The sequence below is a fragment of the Pipra filicauda genome, unplaced genomic scaffold (genome assembly GCF_003945595.2).
Source record: "Pipra filicauda isolate LSUMZ 115617 unplaced genomic scaffold, ASM394559v2 scaffold6_size6359152_pilon, whole genome shotgun sequence".
Taxonomy (NCBI): Eukaryota; Metazoa; Chordata; class Aves; order Passeriformes; family Pipridae; genus Pipra; species Pipra filicauda.
The window spans coordinates 2628871-2644757 of record NW_024104865.1 but is presented as its reverse complement, the minus strand read 5'-3'; the positions used below and the strand labels follow the sequence as shown (position 1 = coordinate 2644757).

General features: G+C 37.5%; 1 protein-coding gene across 3 annotated transcripts in view; it reads right to left on the bottom strand.

The window, feature by feature from the left end:
* Positions 1-15887, bottom strand: part of SIPA1L1 (signal induced proliferation associated 1 like 1) — a 212188-nt gene that overhangs the window by 77682 nt on the left and 118619 nt on the right. For all 3 annotated transcript variants that reach the window (XM_027749332.2, XM_039389061.1, XM_027749342.2), the window contains one exon: positions 719-2537. In XM_027749332.2, the coding sequence (XP_027605133.2) occupies positions 719-2216 (1498 nt within the window). In that variant the 5' untranslated portion in view covers positions 2217-2537. The remainder of the gene's footprint in view (positions 1-718; positions 2538-15887) is intronic.

The window sequence follows — 15887 nt, the reverse complement described above, 5'->3', positions numbered from 1 at the left end:
GGCTTTGCTGTTTTCTACAGGTCAAAAAACTTTGGTCTGTTGTTTGGGTTTTTTTAATCCCTCCCATATGCCTCCAAGGGAAATTATAATCCTTGGTTTCACAGCAGAACCATGTGATAAAAAAAACCTGTATTCTGGCTTTTCAAATATGTTGTTGTCATTGCAACATGGATATATGTGTGTGTATGCTGATATTTATATAGTGATAGTTTGTGTCTACAAAATCTGACAGATTAGAATTTTCTTTCTAGAATGATGGCTATAATGAAAATAGTGAGTGAGGAAGACAGAATTTTATCTCTGTTTATACCGATTATTTATTGTAAGATACCAATTATTATTTATTCCAAGATGCACATTCCAGTAAATCCTCAGTACATCAAGTCTTGCTACGAAAGGAAGAAAGTTCTTCTATTTTACAATTTTATTTTCTGGGTTTAATCTTTCAAATGTCAACCCCTGCCCCCTCCCAAGAATAACAAAGCTGTGTTTCAAGACATTTATAATTTGTAGCCATTTCTGTCATATATATCAGTAATAAAATCCTCAACATTCTTATACTCCAGCACTGTGAAAGACTATTTGATATAGCACGTAACGTGCATAAACATACCATGCTTAAGCACTGATGATTAAAGACATACATAATTCTTGCAAACACTATTAAACATCAACTGAATTTTGCATGTCTGTTCAAGGAGAAATAAAATTTACCTACCTTTCTGGTAGAAGAATTTTCGGTAATAATATGCACCAAGGTCTACATGTTCAACAATGTATCTCTTCACTCTGTCTAGATGTAAAATCAGATTCTCCTTGGGAACTTCCAGAACTGCAACTCCGGCATTTGTGCAATGAGAACTCAGAGTCGACTCAAATGAGGCACTTTCACACCCACTGAAGGAACCTGAATTAGATTTGGAAAGGCTGATCTTCCTCTCCCCTTCCCCACCAATCTCATTACGAAAATAAGGACAACTCATCACTAGTTCATTGCTTTTATCGTCCCCCTGGTCCATATTGAGACTTCCTTTTGAATTCAGGTCTTCAGTGCTGCCCATTGGAGAATTGAAACTTGCAGAATGGGACAAGGGTCCAGAGACAAGTGATGCTACAGCAGCAGCAGATGCACCTGTTGTTGTGTTCCTTCTTTTAATAACATTATGCCTGTTGACTGCTGCTTCATTTAAATCAAATAAAATACTCTGTACATCATAATGAGCGAAACACTTCGGACAAGTCCAAGGCTTGATGCTATCTTCTGACCTGTTATCTTCAAGATCTGAAGACTTCCCAAGTTCCCCTTCACCTTTGGCATTGCGCAGCTTACGAAAAATAGATGAATCTCCTGTCTCTGATTTTGAGCGTCTCTTGAGTGGTTTCTCCCTTTCCTTAAAGAGTCTCAGGTTTTCCCTTTGAGTAATAGGTCCATCTATCACATCTAGAGAGAATCCTGAACCTTTGCTTCCACTGGCAATCAGGAGCTCACCAAGCTTAGCTGTGCCTGGGCTTCTCTGATCAGACTTTTCATCTTTATAGCCCTTCAGTAAGTCAAAAAAACTTTCCCCTGAAGTTCCCTGCTTATCTATGGAAGATGTGCTGCCATACTCCCTGTGCAGAGATGGGCCAGATTTAAACGTGGGTGAAATGCATTCATCAAAACTATCCACATCCAGCTCACTTATGGTAATGTCGCTGTTGCTGCGCTGTCGTATTCTGCGAAGAGCTTTCCTTGGGGAACTGGGATAGCCATCGGGTGTAAGAAACCTGGAATCTAGATTCTCAGATTGTCTGGTCTTGTTTTTAAGTGTGCTCTGGATGCTCTTCAACATGACAGAATCACTAGCGTTCAGGTTAACAGAACTTCCCTGACTCCCAGGACTGCTTTTAGAAGACATGCTGTCAAGGCAACTTGACGTTTCAATATCTTGACTAGATCTGCTTGTTTCCTTGATGTTCTCCTTCCTTGGGGGCCAATCAGCAATCCTTGCCCTGACCCCCATTTTGGGGACTCCAGGAGTAGAGGTAACATGATGGGAACTCTCATTGCGAGGAGGTCCAACTGGCGCCATGACTGCAGATCCTAAGCTGCCATTCTGTGACCTAAAGCGCCTCATATAGAAATCATCCGAGTGGACTTTTGAGGTGCCATCTGTTCCAACTGATACCCCAGTGGCAACAGCCCTTTCGGTCTGGGACCGCTTCAAGCTGGTCATGGTCTTTCAGTATGTTCAACCTTAGTAAGTTCCAAGAGAAGACACAATCATTTCTGCTTTTTAAATGCACAGTTCTCTTTCGGAGAATAGTCTCCAAAATATACAATGGTTGCATGAGATCTTAATCATGGATACTTAAGGACACAGTTAAATGCAGGATGTCCAGAAAATTCAGATATTCAGTAGGTTTTGATAAGTAATAATTTCCTTGAACTTCTGCATTTTAAGAAGTAGCCATGATCCAATACATTCAAATTGCTTTAACATCACTCGCGTTCCAAAATGTCAGTTGTAATCCCATCATTTATGCTTCTTTTAAGCCTAGAGTAGAAAAAAGAGAGATAAAATAATTATTTATTTAATAATATATAAGTTTTTTGGTAACTGAAACTATCAAAATAATTATTACACATAACTAATATTTTTAATAAACATGCTTTTAAATCCTGTTGATCATCATCTCAAAAGTGCAGAGTTGTGTTATATAGTGGTGAGGAATTTTCTAAATGTTGTTGAGTTGCCGCCTGAAAACTTCCAGATTTTGATTCCACACATAAATACGTTTTCCTTATGAACTGATTAGTAGTACTGTTACAATGCACAAGTAGGAAGGTAATTTCCTCAGCTGAAGGACACATACAGCATTTCCCAGAGAAATTAGATAGGAGCCAAATCAGAACTACTTAAACACTTAAAAGAATTTGCCATTTACAGGTCATACATCCTTGGTTGCAATTAGGTATTAACAATGCCTATTCAACTTTTCCATTAATGTAAATAACTGACATGCTAACAAAAACGCTTATTAGCACAAAGATTACAAAATTATAATAGAGAGAATGGCTGTCAATAACATTTATTTTGTGCTTTGCACAGCCTTATTTGCAGATTAGCTGCATAGTCCAGAAAGCATGTATCACCTCTGCAGAGAGTTCACAACAAAAAAGGTTAAAGCTTAACAGAAACACATACTTTTAAGTAACTTGATAAGAAAAGTTTCATTTTTCCTGGCTAACAAAATATTGTCTGCCACAGCTCCTGTATAATCCATCTTTACAAAGTCATAGAAATTAAATGGTTTCCCATACCTCATCAGTACTGAAGTGATTACAAAGCATTTTGTATACTGCCCTTTGAGGAGCTAAAAAAAATAATCCACAAATACATCGTTGCTAGTAGAAGACAAAAGCATGGGATTGTCAAGATAAAAATCTTGCACTGCTCTGTACATCCTTTAACACAAAGAAGTTAATAATTTTCAAAGGCTGAACCAATTACACAAAATGTGGCCTTTAAATATTTGCCAAATGTGTGCAAAGAGATGCTGCTGAACCAGCACTACATTCACAATACAGTATTGTCTACAAATCAAGGCTTTCTGATGCTTCTGGGGAAACTAGTACTTTCTGCAGTCTCAGAACTGCAATACTTTGCACCACACTAATTAAATACCAAGCCAGGGCACTTTCTGCCTCCAAAGACATCATGTTTTAACTTCACTTGCCATATACTACACCTCTTTGAAATAGCTGCTGTTTATATAAAGCTCAACATGTAAGGAATACTTAAAATGCATAGTGACTGTATCACATACAACAAGAAAGTACAAGTCACTTAGGGTATTACTGTATTTGCACAGCCATTTACATAAATGGCTTTTTTCCTTGTAATGTTTCTAAAGTCATAGGATCATGGAATGGTTCAAATTGGAAGGGGTCTTAAAGATCATCTAGTTCCAACCACTCCCCCCCACCATGAGCAGGGATGCCACCCACTTGATCAGGTCTTGAACATCTCCAGGGATAGGGCATCCACAACTTCTCTGGGCAGTCTGTTCCAGTGCCTCACCACCCTCACAGTAAAGAACTTCTTTCTACCATCTAATCTAAATCTTCACTTTTTTAAATTTAAAACTGTTTCCCATTGTGCTATCATCATCTGTCCATGTAAAAAGTCCCTACCTTTTTTCAAAGTCCCCTTTAAGTACTGGAAGGCTGCAATGAGGTCTCCTCACAGCCTTCTCTTCTCCAGGCTGAACAACCCCAGATCTCTCAGCCTGTCTTCATAGAAGACAACTACTACAGGTTTCTCATTAACTTAAGGGCAGAATTTCACTCTCAATTTTTAGCAACTCTAAAAATTACCAAGTTTGGTAATTTGGTGACCAGTTACCCCTATCCCCCCAAATTATTTTTTTTCCTTTAAAAAGTTCCAGGACAACAATCCTAAATAAGTAAGGATATGCATACATATATACATATATATATAAAAAACCCCCAAACATATATGCAGTCATACATGAGAAAATACAACTAAGTGGTCTATTTAAGTTATTCTTGACCTGTTGTATGTACGGTACTGTCATTAATTACAGAACCACACAGTATATTTTCCAAAGGAAATTTTCTATTCCTGACTCAGCTTTAAAAATTTCTGACTCTGGGGACCACCTGTTTCATGTTCTGCAGGTTTTTGCAGCTGTCCTCGCTCATCTGCTGCAGCAGCTGGAATACAGGCCATAAATAATTAAGGTAATAGTTAATATCATACACAGAAGACCTTAACTCCACCCTTGCCTGTGTCTATCTTTATATGACTAAATCACTTTTAAGTCAAATTTTGTGGAGACTGAAACCACCTGCCTGTGTTTATTTCTCTAGACCTTCTCACCCCACTGTCTAATTTGAGACTTAACAGTCTGGTCTAAAAGGTTTGTTTAGCTCCAATCAAAATAAAGTGAAAATATTGCATTTGATAACATTAAAAACTCCTAAAGCACAAGTCCTGGGTACACCAGTTACCAGTTTTAATGGAAAATAAAAAATAATGGCAATCGGTACTTTAATCTTTTCTTATATTAATTACTTGCAAAACATGCCAGCGTCAAAGACGGGGGTATCACACTTGATTTAAATGACCATCAGTTACCAGTAACAGGTGCTATTTTTCAAGTGGAAAACCTGCAGAAAATTAAATATTAAGCAGCAAAATTGCTAACACAGAATATGTGATCTATTAAAATTTGTTACAACAGCAAGATAGGCAGCATAGTACCTACCTCTAAAGACAACTGCAGCATTTGTGAGGAGAAACACTTTGTATTTTGTTACTATTTCAATATAGAAAAAATAACAATTCAAGGTGGGGCTATGAGTATGCAAACAGAATATGGCAAGGCCAAACTAGCATAACCAGGAAAATGTACACTTTTCCAATTCATCTGAACTTAATGAGGAGGCAAAAAAAATACTCAGATGAACAGCTACATATAAAAAGCTGTAAACGAAAACCACATGCAAAAACTACTGAAAGGGTACATGAAAATTTAGTACTGATAATATCAATTAAAAACCAGTTAAGAGAATAAGCTTGGAAAACCAATTATCTGCTTATCAGATTACATACAATAACTACTAAAGCAGTCCAAGGATCTGTTCAAAATGGGTCTCAGATTCTTAGGACAAAGTTTAGTCTTGGCTTCTTACCAGCACTAGCAGACCCTGTGTCTATTCTCAACTCAAAATGAGCTACAAGCCTATCTTCATTCTTTCCCTTTCTATTTTACCTCTTTGATCACTTTGCTCCCTCCTCCAAAACTGGTGTTATAGCTGTAGGACAAAGGACTATTCTGATAAAACTTAAAAGGTCCTTGTAGATGAATTGCAAGATAGTTTTGCAGTCCTACATCATTCTTAAAAGGTAGGTAAGTCAAGGGATATTGGTTTTATATTCCTCATAACTGAAGTCAGCCACCAGAAAAATGAAGACCTATCAGTCAAGATTTCACTTAGACACCTTTGGAATACAAAGCAGTGAACAGAAGCAATTGATCAAGAAAAAATCTCACTCAAATCAGCTCAGGATAGTAAAAAAATGTCAACTACTGCACAGTAATCAGTTTTTATCTTGGATCCGGGTAGCAAAATGAGATAATTCAACACCTACTTGTTCAAGTGAATGGAGAAAAGGAGATCAAGCCTGAAACATCACTTCAGAGACCTTCTATTACAGTCTTTCCTAGCTTTAGTTTATGTGGGATCACGTTCTTTTTCCTTACAAAGTAGTGACTTTACCCACAACTGAGTCTTACTTGAAGAGATTTAGTAATTACTCTGTTATCTGCTGAGAACATGATGAGACTTTAGATTGTAGAATCATGGGTGCTAATGATCCTAATACTCTGATGTTGGGAGAGAGAGAGATCTGGGGGCACCAAATTATTTATGATTCATAATGTTCCAGAGGAACATTTCATACTTCAGCATCAGCCCTCATTAAAAATGGCATTTTATAATTAAACATTTGGAAATGAGTGAATCAGTTTTCTACTTCTAGGAAAGTCTCACTTTTGCCAAGCCTCCATAACACTCACCTGCTCCACCCCAAACAGTAAAATACAGTAGAGGATGGTAAATGCAACATATTGCCAGAGACACTTTAAAATCATGAAAATGGTAGGATAAGGTGATCAGAATAACATTTTCCTGCAAGCAGTTTTTAAAAACATAAATGAAATCTCTGTTCCACAGGGTTTACTGAAATACAGGCAACTTAGGAAATGCAGTGTAACCACACACACACATTACTGGTAGCAATCCTTGTCAACTTTTACTGGGAAAAGAACTGGCATTGTCATAAACCCTGGAAAACTAGCAGCTCCCCTGAAACCAGAAAAATAAATGAGAACAAAGAAAAATATTTTATACATGAAAGCTTATCTATTTGTGTCACAAATTCTTACCTGAATTACAACAGATCAAATCCCAGAAGGGAATATTAATTTCTCAGCCAATTAAGTTATTATATGTACAAAATAATGTCTAATTGCAGAAAATTAATTCCTCAGAGGAGAAAAATTCAATTTAGCCTTTAGAAATACTTGGCTCTATGTGGTTACCTATTATTAACTTTATCCTTTTCTTCCCAGGATTACTTTCATCATTATAATTGCAGAAAAGTTAAAAGGTTCATCTTTCTGAGGAAATTTTTACCAACTGAAAGGCTATTTGAAGAATAGTATTTGGTATTTTACTAACTTCGTGGTTTTATTTTTTTGAACTTAAAGGAATTGCTGGTTTTTTTGTTCACTGAGTTTGTGATAATTGTCAGCTCTGCACAGGATGAAAGAGATTCCCTCAACTTTCTTTCCTTCTCCTCCACCTTCCCCATTTACGGTGTCAACAAAATCTGCCACCGATTCACAAGTCAGCAAGCCTGTGTTTCTCCCTGTTTCTCTCAGTGTTTCCTCACACCCTAACTATCAGAAGAAAACCTATGCCCTGAGGACACTGTGTGCCATCTGTTGCCATACATACAACGATCACCTGCACTGATCTGCTGAGATTTAATAGTGCTTTATTCTTACCTTCGTTCTCTGCTGAAGTAGCTGATGCAAATACACATGAACTTAGGCAAGGTTACATTGATTTTAGGAAGTAATAGTAATTAATGTGAGCTACTACCATTAGTTTCTGCACTCTTGCAGTATGCCTTTTTACAGACAAACACAAACTTGCTCTGCTTACATGGTGAAATAACCGGAGGGCGTGCAGTAACTAGAGGAGGGTGCCGAGTTGAGTGTATCTGCTGTGGCACTCAGCAGAATTTGCTCCCTCAGGTTTCGAGCCCTGCTCACACAGCTGTAAACCACTGGTTGGCTCAGAGCACAGCAAACCAGCTGGCCTCCCTGTGCAAAAGGCCATGAAGTCACACTTAATAATCATAGTCTCCTGCAGTCAATGGTAAATGCTCATGACATAACAGGATGGTAAATGAAGCATAATAAAAGCTATCAAATTGTGACAGATACAGCAACGCCCCACCTGTGCACTTCAGTATATTTTGCTCCATTATGACTTCCTACTCATTATTCATCATGGAAATACTACGATATCTCAAAGCCAGAATTGCATCCTCTGTTTTCACATCCATTTCATATCCATTAATCAAGACATGAGTATCACAACTACCAAGTGTACAAGTAACTGTTGCTGAAGCAAACCCTTTAAAACTCCTTTTAGCCAAGCAAGAAGAGAGAGAAAAGGCACTGCACATGGTCATTCCTACTTCCAACACTCGTGCTCCATTTTGGTACCAATGTCATTCATCTAGTTAATTAAATGCAGAATCCCTTTCTTGGAAGCTAACTTACAGGATCTGAAAGGGAGATGCTGACAAATCTTCCTGTATGCTAATTGCATTCTATTCTTGGAACGAGATTGTTAATGACAACAGTTTACTTTTGAAAGGAGCGCTTGCTCCCTAGGAAGCAGCTCTAAGCCAGTGCCAATACATACAAGCAAAATATTCTAGCTCACAGATACTGTCTCTCCAGAAAGCGAAATTTTTAGCAACTACAAAGCAGATTGATTTATACCCCTCCCTTTTCTTATTTTAAAGATATGTTTCTTTCTCAGTTTCTAGCTGTTGCTATATTGCATCCCTGGATAGTGGTTTCAGAAACAGACTGCTCTCCCTTGTGTGTGGACTCTTACAATTTACTGCAAAGTGCCCAAGTTAATCAATGACTAACATCTGATACTGCAAGACTCTGACCTAAGAAAAATCACAAACCAAAACCAAAGGAAAAAACACAGACCAAGAAACAAACCCCCCCAAAATGGGCTGATACATGGTACAGTTCAGCGTAAGAGCTGTAAATTACAGTAAGTACCACGGATTCCCCTTCCTGAGTTTTGCTCGCTCATACCTGCATCATAGCACAAAGGCTCAAATGCCTCCTTTCTCCTCCAGCATAGCCCCAAGTTTGTTTCCAGCATACCTTCGGGACCAATACAGAGAAAGAGCTCAGCCTGCAGTCTCTGTGCTGCACCACTGGCTACGTTCATGCTGGCCATATCTGACAAGCTAGTACATGCAGTCATCACCACATCTCGTGACATGCCACAAACATGTTGAGTGAAAGACCTCAGTTTGGAAGAGGGGAAAGAGGATGCTTAACCTACTACCTCTAAACTTCCAGTTGCTTCTAAGTAGTTTGGAGTGCAACTCAAAGCTAATTTTATGTTTTTAATAGGTGTTGGACTGTCACTAATTTGATAAAAGGATTATTAAAAAATATAAACCCATCATTTTGCTAGCACTTAATATCTTTTTCCCAACACCATTATATTCCTTTGCTCTATCACTGCAGTTGCTCCTCCCTAAATTAATATTCTGCTGCCTTCATGAAAGTCAACCAGCTGCCAAACCTTCACAGAGCACTATTTCTCCATAGGTTGACTGATCATGAAGTCATGTGTTTAAGGGAGAAACAAAAGCAGTTTTTCAGAAGTGAAAGTTAAATTTTACCTAAAATTAATGCGCTTTGTTTCCAACAACCCCCATATTAATCACCTAGAGAGCATTTCATATTCACACACATTCCTGAAGAAGCTCTTCCAGCTATTGTTCCTGCTTTAAAGATACTGTTGTAGTGGTGGAGAGGAGAATTAGGAGCAGGGGGGATTATTACCTGATATCCACACCAATGGTGTTCATTGATTCCTGCCTTGCCATCATTCCTTTGCTGGTGCCCCAGGCCCCTTCAGCTGCCAGTCACATCCTGTTTCTTTTCACTCTAAAGCCAACTGCCAGCAATCACCCTTCATAATCCTTCCTTCTCATCCCCAGGACCCTTCTGCCACACAGCCTGTTTGGCCATGGCCCCCAAATCGGGTAGACAAACACCATCAGATTCGAATTTCAGACCTCAGTTTGCTTCCTCAACAAAAGCCACTCATAAGACAGCTGAGCATCTCATCAAATGAAGTATCATTTCTTCGAGTTTCCAAATGACTAATAGGTGTTCAATGAATCTGTTAATGTGACAATACAAAGTAGATCATTATTTGATTCTATTCTGTATACAGTTCTGTATATTAAAAAAAAAAGAAAAATAAAACAAAAAAACAACCCACAAAAAACACCAGAAAGCAACTGGAAGTTGTTTCATAAAATCAAACACTATGTTTGTAAAGTGAAAACCAAGTTCAAGCTATTACTGAAACATAGTATTTAAAAGTACACATCTAAAAAAGGATTTTTCTCCCCCAAACAACCTATTAAAAAAGTCAATTGACCTGCCTAAATGGTATTCTTTTATGACAAAGACTGTAACACAAAGTTAAAATATTTTCCCCTAGAAAAGATGTTCTGTTTTTGTGTGTAGGTATATATAGCACGTATATTTTTGTATACCTACATCTACATTTATTTACACACAAGATGTTAATGTTATCTCTCAAAAGCTTCTCTAGACAGAAGTACATAAATATAACATAAGCAAATGTTTTAATTAATCCTCACATCATTTAAACAAGAGTTTCCACAACAACTAGTGTTTACAGGCTTAATTCAAACTTTATCCAAGTAAAGACAGTATAAAAATAATTATACTGAAAATCATAGTCCAGACTATAAAGTCATACAAGGGCTACACAGAGTAAGAAAGAGATCCTTTTCACAGTTCACGTTTGAACAGATAAAGAAGCTTGTAATCCTCAAATAAGCTCTGCAAGAAGTACCGCAGCTTCCGTTTCAAATAACTGCCATATGCAGCCAAGTGTGCAACACCAAGGAAGGAAGACAATTAAAAACCTTAAAGAAAGATACTTGAAAAATATATTTTTTTTTTTAAATTATATGACTGTGGACAACTGGAACATTCAAATTGAAATGCACTCAGCTGACCCCTCCACAGCCATTTATTTACTAGGTTGGTTTCATTAAGAGCTAAACACAGTCATCTCACAGAGCAAAAAAAAAAGAAAACCATCTTAGCTTACCATTTGAGATACATGCTGTGTAAATCTAAACTTATGAGGAACATTAAATCCACCAGTAAAAAAAAAAAAACAACCAAACTTTTAGGCTTCTCTAACTCTTATATAACATAAATGGGTATGACATCAGAGATCCCTGGGGATAATTCACTTTCCGGTTTTTGAGAAAAAGCATATAAAGAGCTTTTTGTCATTGACATTTATCTTACAAATATATGCATTACACATTTACTTTCCAAAATACCACCTTCATAAATATAAAGTAATAAAGAGCTCAACCTCCACATAGGCCTCTATATAGTTTTTTTTGTTAATTTTCCTTTAAAATGTCCTTTAACATTAGGACTAAAAGAAACACCGTTTTAAGGAAGACTTTGCCAATTTTTTGGGTATGAAAATATATCAGAAAAATACAGATGGGACCTGTAAACAACTGACAGGATTTCTGAGCACTAGGTGCTCTATCGCCAGGTGACAAAGAGGAGTGTGTTACATTCCTTAATGATATCACCTTAAAAACTGAAAAGGATGTCTGAAACTTTCAATGTGAAATGCAAAAGAATGATGTAAAAACCTGCAAACAGCTCCAAAAACCTAGCAGGGAATGAGTACAACTACACAAGCCTCAGACTTTGCTAACTGAATATTTCAATGTCACTCTCCTTCTGCATATGGGAATGTACAAAAAAACACAAGGCAAAAGCCAGACTGGCTGTACATAAATTACTGTTCTGCATCTAAAATGTTTCAAGTGGTGAATAAAACAATGTAGAAAGAAAAAAAAAAAAACCTGCCAAAACATGCAGTTATACCCAGCAGAAATCTGCATGCGGCATGATTGCAACATTTATTGTTTAGAAAATAATAAAGCTAGATATAAATATTTCTGTAGATTCATTTCTTGTGAGCGCTATGCTACGAGTGGGTGTTCAGGTTGGATTTCAGAAGACAAACAGAGCAAGAACTCTTCACATGTGGAAAAAGGAGAAAGGTTATTTAGAAATTCTGTCGTGTAGATCTCTCAGCAGTGACCAACAGGTAGATGACACCCTTTGGTTTGATGATGGCGGTATGTTACGTTCTATTGCCCTAACATAGACTATATAATAAAAGCAACTGAAAACATCCAAATAGGCAGTACTTAAAATTTAAAGACAGCCATAAGAGTCACCTGCTGAAGGCAGAGAGTTGTCTCCAGCAACTACAAAGGGAAAGTAATACCCAGCTGGCCACATACATCAACTCTTCAGGAGTGATTGTGAAAATCTGTGCACAACCCATTTTGTAAAGTGATCTACATCAAAGTGCAATACCAGGTAGAGAAGCAAAATAAGCAATTCCAGTCATGAATCCAGACAGTCAAGGTGGCAAATCAGGATACAAACTGAAAAGAGCAAGCAAGGTGGCAGTGACACCTACAAAACACACTTTGCAATTTAAATAAGAATCAGTCTATTACAAGTACACATATGTCAGCAGTACCGGCACTTCATCCAGGCATCTTTAAACCTAAGAGGCAAATTTAGGTGGATGGCTGAATAATACCAGTTGTCTTAAAGTGTAAGTAAATCTGGGTATCTGACCTGCCCAGCTGTACATGCAGGTCTTTTATCAATTGCCCGTCCAGCCCAAGACCCAATTTATTCTTTATAAGATTTATTAACTTCTCTGTAAGCTGGGCTACAATAACTTGCATAGACAAGAAAAATAAACCTACCTCTTTCTAACTGAATCCCAAACATAGTCCAGCAAGTCTACTTGAGGTTTTAGCATTCAAAACTAAGTATGATGGAAGAGTCTTTCTGCCTTATGTGATTTTTTTCCTCCCCCCAAGCCATGGTCAGTAAAAGGAAATATCTACATCTGTTCTTGGTTCACATGCATGAAAAACATTTCATAAAACGAAAACAGGTTTGAGATCATTTAGATTTCAATACCAAACCTTCAAAAGCAAATTACCTACAGAAAGTACATGTGTGGGTGTATTCCTGTTTCACTGCATCAACAGCCTTAATCAGGCTTGCATACTATTTCTGATTATGGTTCATTATATAAAATCACGTTGATAACAGTTCAGCAAGAATGTTTCTTAATCCTTTCTGAAAAAGAGAAATACTGTTCTCACACCACTTTTCACCCTTGATGTGTGTATGTGGGGGATGACTTTCCCCAGCCACGCATGACTTGGTAAAAGCCATCGCAGCCAACTTTAAACCACAGGAATTGGCTTGAACTATCCATCAGCATAAAGGCTGCAGCTCCGCCCTATGCTGAGGATGGTAACACCTGCAGAATCCTCCTCAGCTCTGCTTGCCACTGCAACCCCCAGGTCCTTGCAGATCCTCCACAGAAAGCAAACTTGGAAGGCTAATGTGCCTCCCTGCTCACACAGGGTTGAAATGATTCCTACTGCATCAGCTGGAGCCACATCTGCTCACAACTGGAAGGCCCTGCTTTGAGTTCTAGGGAGTTTTTAGCAATACAAACAGTACTTTGAAGCCAAATGCGCCTTCTTTGATTTGCAGGGCTGCATTTCTTAAGCATGCACACTTTCTTTTTGCTTCTTTGTCTACTCTTCTATTACTCTGAATGGGGATTTTATTGTTGGGCAGAACAATATCTGAAAACTACTTGAAAATGTCAGCAATTGTGAAGCATAGCAAATAATTTCTCAGTAGGATTTCTGATCTGAAAGGGATCATTCCCATGCTCCACAATATGCTTGTTACGTTTCAAGATAAATTAGGTCTTGATTTCACCCTCTGAAGACTAGATGATTTTATACCTTCTTCCGTTAAGGAAACTTTGCTCAGTGATACCATCACTGTTGAAAGCAACTCATCTTTCTATACTGAAATTGAAGTTTTTCCTGGGGAAAAGCTTTCAGAAAAATGGTTGTCTTTTATGACAAGTTGATTCAGTAAACAGTCTGATGTTAGCAATGTTCAGTCTTCATTATAATTCAAAATTTCCCCTTGGTCACAATAGCAGCAGTGTAGGGTCTACTTTGACAAACATCCTTCACAAAATCTAACCCCAAAATGTGCGGTTTGAACACAGGCAAAGGTACTAATGTCACACTTAAATTGGTGCTTTGTAAGTGCACAGAAAGAGTGACACCATCACACTTCTAAAATTCAGATTCTGCATACTTTTATGAACTCCTGTGTTACCACTATTTCACTAGTAAGTCACATTGTCAAGCCACAGCCTCTGAATCTAAGCAGAAACATGAGAGGTGTCTCTCACAAGATGAGATAGAACAAAAGCCCTTCACTGCTAACAGGGGCAATTGCTGAATTTCTACAGACCTGTTGAGAAGAGAGATTTCCAACAAGCAATAAACCCAAGCAGATGGGGAAACCAGAGCTCCCAAAACACAATTTATCCTCCTACTGAAGGAAATCCTCTTCAATAATTACATAAGTTTAAGTCTCTAGGATTTTACAGAAATATGCCAGTGTAACTAAGCTTTCTTATGTGCATATATCAGTTTGAAGGAGGGTTGGGGGGAAAGGAAAAATAAAAATCAGACCCCATCGGGTCAATTTGGGTTATAACCCTCACTAAACCTTCTCTAATTGTCAAGCCTACCGTAAGCACAGCAATGAGATTACAGCAGACAATCTACTTCCAGTAGGTCACACACAACAAGAAACTGTTACACCTAAAAACATTGCATGGCTAGTTCTACAGATACTTCTTTTTTTCACTACTTTATCCTTCATGCTAACCATATGATCATCATTTACCAAATTCAGTGAGTCAGTTTTTCTAGTAGTGACAGATGATTCAAAATAAAATCACAGTTTTAAAACTGCCTGGTGAGCATAGATTCCTAAGACCACACAAGTGCTTCCAAACACTTTTATACTGAAAATATTTGGTTTTCTTCCAAGCAAAGCACTTAGACCAATTTCTGCTCACCTGTGCTTTTATACAGACTTGCCAGAAGTTGTGCTGAGATAAGCAATCATTCTAGTTACAAATTTCAAACATATGAAGTGTGAGGAATTACTAATCTCTCTCTGAAATTAAACATGGAATTTCTGACAATCTTCAGTAGTTCACTACCTCAGAAGAGAGAGTAAATTTGATTTTTTTTTCTTATTAGAACAAAATAATACAGTTAGTGGAAGAAATTCTACAGTGAAATGAACCAGATTTTTTTAATCTTTAGACTGTTGTGCTTTTTTTTTTTTTTACTTTCTGAAAGAGGTGGGGAGAAGTTATGTGCTACAAAGTCATGGTGTGTCCACTGAAATATTACAAACAGTTCTGTTACTGTAGAAACAGAAAATTTCTATAAAGCAACCAACAAAGATGCATAATTAATTATAAATCATAACCATGACTTATGGATGCCGAAACTTAAGAGGAAAAAGCTGTCAGGTAAGTTCATATATAAAAAATGTCATCAGAGGTTTCAAGTGCGAATAGTTCAACATGAAGTTGAGGAAGTTCTTTAGTCAGACTTCTACAAACTAGGAAACATAGCATGACGTGTGCAACTATTTGTTTGCTCCTACCTTTCTCTTTCACGGAAACGGATACAGCACTTGTCTGATTCAGAACAGGTCTTGCTATGTTCTTACCTAAGACTAAAATATCAAGTTTTATTAATAAGAGAAATCAGCTTAAGGGAATAAATGCTTTTTCTATTACGATCTCAGATGAAAAGTAGTAGCAAAGTCCTTAAAAACTGTTACACCTGCACTGCCTGTAAGTTTGAGTTAAAAACTTGGCTATTACTTCTGTATTGCAAATCTGTCTCCCAAAATCCACATGCTACTCTAATCCGAGGGCTTTAAAAAAAGGGTCATTAGGTCAGAATAGCCAATAAATTGAGGGGAAAAAAACCCTGAAACAAACCAAAAGGTAAGGCACA